This window comes from Spinacia oleracea, chromosome 2, assembly GCF_020520425.1.
Source record: "Spinacia oleracea cultivar Varoflay chromosome 2, BTI_SOV_V1, whole genome shotgun sequence".
NCBI lineage: Eukaryota > Viridiplantae > Streptophyta > Magnoliopsida > Caryophyllales > Amaranthaceae > Spinacia > Spinacia oleracea.
The window spans coordinates 33,006,172-33,013,293 of record NC_079488.1 but is presented as its reverse complement, the minus strand read 5'-3'; the positions used below and the strand labels follow the sequence as shown (position 1 = coordinate 33,013,293).

Genomic DNA, 7,122 nt, shown 5'->3' with positions numbered 1-7,122 from the left:
GTTCATGTAATTATAGATTATGATTGAAATTTATCGTAAATTAACATTGTTCTACGTTTCACGTTGTAATAAACCACTTGAAGAACAAAAAGTAACCGACAACTTTTGTTTAAGGCCACCATACCGAAAGACCACTTTGATTGTTTAACTAATTGATTTCATCGCTTAACTAATTAGTTACATTGCTTAACTAGTTAGTTTCAGTGCTTAACTAATTGGTTTCATTGCTTAACTTATATGACACCATAGCGATTTTTTTGTGTATGTTGCCTTATATAAAAATTTGTAAAAATAAACGTAGAGAGTAACTCAATATATCTTATCCCAAATTCTTTTCTCGTATATATTTTACCCAAACCTACTACTATGTATTTATTATACTGCAATTTTATCTTTAATCTTTTAACCTTTCTACTTCTGTCAATTATGCAATTCAGTGACTATCTTGTAAACATAGCAAAAAACACTTACTCAACGGTGAATGATGGCATTATTAAAATATTACTTCATCTGTCTCTTAATACTCGCACCGCTTTTTTTTTTCGGGTCGTCCCTTAATACTTGCACCGCTTCTATATATGGAACTTTTTAACAATATTATATTATTTGTTACACTTACCTACTAACACACCTACACCCCTACTGCCTACAAAAAATCATTTAAAAATTCACACCCCCACTCACAACTCCCCAACCTTTACACATTTCCCCACTAACTATATTAAAAAAATACCCCACTTTCAATTGTTTTGAAATCCACACCGGTTAAATCGATGCGAGTATTAAGGGACGGAGGGAGTACTCAATTATATTTCTGCCTTTTGCTTTGTATATTTCTGCTTTTTGCTTTGTATATTTCTGCTTTTTGCTTTGTAGTGAGCATCCATATAGTGAGCATCCACAACTTATTCCTGTTTACTTTCAAAATTCTGCCAAAATTTACCGGTATTATAATTTGACCACATCACTGAGATCTTTGCCTGATGACTAATTTTTATAATAGGTCTTGCCCTTGTAATTAAGTTTTACAGTATATAAGTTGGAGAAGTGTTGTATTTTAGTTCCAATCCCTTATATTTATCTTTTTGTTTGATTTTTTTACAAATTACAAAACCTTAATCAAATTTGTAACTTGATCGATCTATCCATATCAAAAAACAACTTATGTAGTTGAAATCACATAATATCTCAAAATTATTTATCATACTAGATTAGATCCTGTACACGCACGGATTATGAACAGTTTTTTACAAAATATTTAACTGAATAACTCCAAACTATTGCATAATTATAAAATTTTAAATATAATCATTTAAATATGTCTTCATCTAATATGCATATTATATATGTAATATGCTAATGTGACCAACATATCGAGTGAATATGTTTTTCATATTAACATTACCGATTTGACTAAAATATTACCAAAAAATATTTATCAAAATTATTATTACGTACTACGTAGTATCTATTATTGCCATAATTTATAAACTAATATTTTTTTTCCATACATAAACAATTTTTAAAAAAGGATAGAGAATAAAAATAAAATAATCATATTTTTTTTAGGAAAACGGTTTTTGGCGGGAAAATTTTGCACCAGGAAGTGACACGTGTCATTCCTGGTGTTTGTTTTAGTATAAAGTAATAGATAGATAGATCCCAAATTCTTATATGAGACTGTCCTAGTTCACACTTGCGAATTTAGGTATGTTATTTTTATAGTTTAGACATGTTACTTTTTTTTATATAATTTTAGAGGAGGTACTTTTTTTAGCTTAGGTATGTTACTTCTATAGTTTATACATGTTACTTTTTTTATACGGAGTAGTGTTCACAGCAAGAAATAACCTAATTTTCGACCGCCTAAAGTGGTCGTTAAAACACGAAAAACGGTCGCTAAAAGTTTTGGCGACGGCCAACGGTCGCCAAACATCGGTCAGCTTTCACTTGGTCGGTATTTGGAAGAACTTCGACTGGTAAACGGTCGCAAAATTTTAGCGTCTGCTTTAACGTCTGTTTAGCAGTCGTTAAATTAACGATCGCTCCAGTAGTCGTTAAATTATCGACTGAGAAAGCAGTCGTTAATTTGGCGACTATTTAAGCAGTCGTTAAATTATCGACTGACAAAGCAGTCGTTAATTAACGACCGACTTAACAGTCGTAAAATTAACGACGGCTTTGTCCGTCGTAAAATTAACGACTGTTAATTCGGTCGTTAATTTGGATTTTTTTATTTCCCCAAACTTATTTGCGGTCGTTAACCTGTCTGTAGTGGTCGTTGAATTAGTATGCAAATAGTATGCAGGAACAATTGTCTTATGACCTGTACAATCGTATGACAACCCTGTTCAAACTCAACCAACAAAACTCATGTTGATGTTCCAACCTGTTAAACATATTGCAATTAGTTCAAACCTGTTAAACATGTTGCAATCCGTTCAAACTCATACATACATAAATACTAAGTACCTAGCACAATTAGTTCAAACTCATACATACATAAATACTAAGTACCTAGCACAATTAATTCAAACTCATACATACATAAATACTAAGTACCTAGCACAATTAGTTCAAACTCATAAATAAATACTAACTACCTAGCACAAAGGTTTCCCGCCGCCACTGGGATCTCGAGGGTCCTGCGACTGCGAGAAAGGAAAACCAGAACACTGACTGAACATCCTCTCATAGGACTCCATTGTCCTTTTCAACTCGGCGACGTCCCTCTGACGCTCTAGTCGCTCTTGTTCTCTCTCCTTTCGCTCTTCTTCTCTCTCCCTTTGCCTCTGGAGTCTCTCATCATCCATAGCTTTTATCATCTCAGCTTTTGTTGTTTCAAACTCAATGGATTTTTGAGACAGCTGTTGTTGAGTTTCTTCCAAACGGGCTGAGAGTTGAGAATACATAGATGGAGTGTATGAGCTAGAAGAACTACCACCCCTTCTAGTAGATGGTTCATAATATAGAGCTGCTCCACTCCCTAGACCAGGAACTTTTCCCTTTTTTCTCCCACCTACTGTCTCAAAGTAGATTTGATTGGGATCTTTATTAATGCCTTTTTCACGGCATTCAGCAACATTCTTTTCGTATGCTTCCTACAAAAATTGAAATATATTAACCCAACTTAATGTTAAAGATAGCAATAGATGAAAAATCCTCATTCAGCAAGTAACAAAAGAGAGTTGTGCACATCCATACATGTATTAAGGAGGACATATAATAAAATGACCAGTGTATACCCTATGTAACTCTTATTGGAAGATAAATGTTCCGAGAAGAACACTGTAATTGCATTAATCATAGTAATAACAGTAGCTAGGAAAAGGTTTTCAAAGTTCTGCCATGGAACAGCAGAACAATGATATTTTAAACCAAAAGAAAATTTCGAAAATGACATATTTATCAATATAGTAAGTAACATATTTAGTTCTGCCATGTTTAGTGTTGGAGAGAGTAACATATTTATCATCTCAAATCTTGAATTTTAAGTCAAACATTGCTGAACTAGATGAAATTAATCTCTAATTTAGAACATGTATCCTAAGTTATAAGAAACTAAATATGTTGATCTTAGAATTGATTAGTAGCAGCTTACAGATCTATTCCATAAAATCAATAAATCATCAAGAAAAAACACAATAAATCAACAAATTAAAAAGCCAGAGCACAATTCCAAATGAGCCATAAAATCAATAAATCGTCAAGAAAAACACAATTCCATAGGTCATATTTTGCCTAAAATGGCATTTTCTCGCCCAACTTTATTAACTTTCTCGCCCAATCCCATAGATTTTCTCGCCCAATCCCATAGTTTTATTAACTTTCTACGACATATTCCAATCTATTTAAGCTACAAATGTTTAAATAGTTTACTTAAAAGAATTAAATAACAATATAGTAAGTTACCTTGATTTGCTTTGCTTTGCTACTACAAAGGACTTTCCCTTTACCCGGCACCTCCTTCGTGTGCGTCTTCAAGTACAATTCACCGGCTGTAGGCATTTTACCTCCATTTTCCTTTGCCTAAATATATAAGTAATGTGTAAGTATTTAAAGTAGTAACAATGTAAATTAATTTAAGTTAAATCATTAAGTTACCATCTTCTTTGCAGCCTCAGTTGTTGAAATGGAACCTTGGAAATGTGAGGGTTCGACCTTGTTGGTCAATGAACCCCCTCTCCTATTTTTCTTGGCCCGCTCAGATCTTTTCTTGAATTCACCATCAACATCCACAAACTTCATCATTTCTGCATGCACTTCATCAGGCATCCAAACTGGCTTCCTCCCACTCATTCTTTTTGTGACCTGGTAATGCATGTCCCTGACTCGTTTGAATGCATTTGCATGGTAATCATGCACAGCAAGGTGATCAAACTCAGGCAACCATTTATAGGTTCTCTACACAAAAGAAAATAAAAGAAAGGATCTTTTGTTATGTTACAATTATAACAAGTTGATAAATTAAAAGTGATACATTAAATGATATAAAAATGAATAAACCTTGAACAAGGTGAACCAATGCTCTTTTGTATCCTTGTCAACTTGGGTGTAACACGTCCAAGGACTCTTGAAATATTGCTGGATGACGTTAGTAATATCCCGGGAAATGGAACTATGATCAAACCTTAGATAGGGAAATAGGAAAAAACACAAGTAATGTTAGTTTACAAATTCCTTACATGAGATAAAATAATTTAAATGTAACTCTAAGTCTTACCAAAGTTCACCCGGTGCCATCCAAATCACTCCAGTATTCTCAGATTCTTCATATTCTTGTGAATCAGGAACCAACTCTTGAGAGTCTGGACCTTGAGTTTCATCATCATCAAAGGTATCATGTGTGTGTTGGGTGACCCGTGGACCAGCTCCAAGGCCACCTCCACGACCACCTCCATGGCCACTTCCATGGCCACCTCCAAGGCCACCTTCACGACCACCACGTGCACCTAAACGATTGCGGATGGTTGAATTTTCTCCTCGATATGACATCTAATAACAAACAACAAACAACACGTGGCGGTCGGTAATTTTGGTCGGTAATAAGGCGCTTTCTTGTAGTGCCTCTTTTATTTAGTAGAACAGTGAACCAGGATGGTTTTAAACCTAATCTAGAAACACACCTAGTTCCATTGCTGTCAACAAGATGTGAAGAAGAGCTTACAGAATCCAACGAAAAGGGTGCTACAAGATCTTCTAAGGCTTGGCATCATCCACAGCTTCTGAAGGTAATTACTGATTTGAGCACTTGCATTGTTGTTGTGGACATTACCATGTATTTAAGGGTGTCTGGAATAGGGCCCTACTCATATGCTGCCATAAGCATGTCCCTCTAAACCCCTGGATTTGCTGGGAGACTTTGATACTTGGACTCTTGGTCACATCAAATAATATGAAAGCAAACCTTACCTAACTCCCAAAATTTTGATAATACGGCTGTCCTATTCTCACGATAATTGATCCGTGCCCAACACCCAAGTTTGAGCAACTTGCACGTGCATCACTGCCCATTTAGATATGCATTGGACACATTTTCACTCCTTGTTTCTATTAGAATTTTTCTTAAATATTATTTTGCAGGTTCTTTCAGAAGAGCTGGATTGTGCTATTGCTGACATAGTGACTCTTGAGCTTAATGTTTGTGATACTCAACCTAGTTGTCTAGGGGGCATGAACAATGAGTTTATATTTTCTGGAAGATTAGACAATCTCGCCTCTAGTTTTTGCGCACTCAGCTTACATTTTTTTGCACAATTCTAACACTTAGCTTACATTTTAGACCAAATTCAGCAGCTTTGTTAGTGAAATTAAGTCACCATTATAGAAATCACCACAAACTACAAAGCGAAAACCCAAGTTCATTATAACATTCCGCTCTACCTATCTATCTTTATTCTAAGCTTTTTACAAATAATCAAATTATACAAAAAACCCAAAGCCATAAATCTACAAATAGACTAGATTCTAAAAAGTTAGGGTTTGAACACATTGAACCAAAATCAATAAATCAAAAGGAACAAAGATTACCTGGTTAATTGGGTGTAGGGTAGGGCTGGCGAGAAAGAGTGATAGCGGCGGTGGGGTATGGCTGGCGGCGGTGGGCGTGGGGGTGGGGCTGGCGGCTTCGGCGAGGGTTGTTGGCTTCGCCCAAATCGGTGGCCCACGACTCACGAGGAAGAGTGACAGCGGCGGTGGGTTGGGGCTGGCGGCGGTGGGGATGGGGGTGGGGCTGGCGGCGCCGGTCAGTTGGCTTCACCCCTTTACCCCAATTCGCGAGAAAGAACTTCACCCCTTTTTTTTCTTTCTAGAATGTACAATGAGGAGTTTAGTTGGTCGTAGCTGCTATAATTTTTTTTTTAAATTTTAACGACCGCTAAATCGGTTGGATTAATTAAATAAGCGGTTGGTAAAATTTTAAATATTTTTTTGAACTAATAGGATTTTTACTGACTATTAGTTAGTCGGAAAGCATGGAAAAGCAGTCGCTAATTTATCGACTGCTAAAAATACAGTCGGTAAATTTAAAAAGTAACGACCGCTTTCTCATCGGTCGGTAAATTGCCGACTGCTTTAATTTTGGTCGATAAATTCAGTTTTACCAACCACTTTTGTGGCGGTCGGTAATTTTGGTCGTTAAACAAGCGCTTTCTTGTAGTGGTTAGGGGAGGTACCTTCTTAGTTTAGGTATGTTACTTCTATAGTTTAGACATGTTACTTTTTTTTTAATATAATTTTAGATGAAGTACTTTTTTTTAGTTTATGTATGTCACTTCTATAGTTTATACATGTTACTTTTTTTATACGGAGTTGTTTTAGGGGAGATACCTTCTTAGTTTAGGTATGTTACTTCTATAGTTTAGACATGTTACTTTTTTTTTATAATAATTTTAGAGGAGGTATTTTTTTTAGTTTAGGTATGTTACTTCTATAGTTTAGACATGTTACTTTTTTTTTATATGGAGTAGTTTTAAGGGAGGTACCTTTTTAGTTTAGGTATGTTACTTCTATAGTTTAGACATGTTACTTTTTTTATACGGATTAGTTTTAGGGGAGGTACCTTTTTAGTTTATGTATTACTTCTATAGTTTAGACATGTTACTTTTTTTTTATAATTTTAGA

At 35.2% G+C, this 7,122-nt stretch overlaps 1 protein-coding gene across 1 annotated transcript; it reads right to left on the bottom strand.

Annotated features, from left to right (window-relative positions):
* Nucleotides 1-2,293: 2,293 nt before the first annotated feature.
* LOC110796089 (uncharacterized) lies at nt 2,294-4,995 on the bottom strand. Its single transcript, XM_056835817.1, has 6 exons — nt 4,724-4,995; nt 4,507-4,630; nt 4,105-4,404; nt 3,913-4,029; nt 2,563-3,101; nt 2,294-2,517 (listed from the first exon to the last, which is right to left on the bottom strand). The coding sequence occupies exons 1-5, from the start codon at nt 4,993-4,995 to the stop codon at nt 2,604-2,606; spliced, it is 1,311 nt and encodes a 436-aa protein (XP_056691795.1). The 3' UTR covers nt 2,294-2,517; nt 2,563-2,603.
* Nucleotides 4,996-7,122: the final 2,127 nt, after the last annotated feature.

Excerpts from the sequence above, each read along its gene's own strand:
- LOC110796089 (XM_056835817.1), bottom strand. The coding sequence starts at position 4,995 with ATGTCATATCGAGGAGAAAATTCAACCATCCGCAATCGTTTAGGTGCA. Across the intron at positions 4,631-4,723 it reads ATGGCACCGGGTGAACTTTG|GTTTGATCATAGTTCCATTT; the intron begins GTAAGACTTAGA and ends TCCCTATCTAAG. Across the intron at positions 4,405-4,506 it reads ATTGGTTCACCTTGTTCAAG|AGAACCTATAAATGGTTGCC; the intron begins GTTTATTCATTT and ends TCTTTTGTGTAG.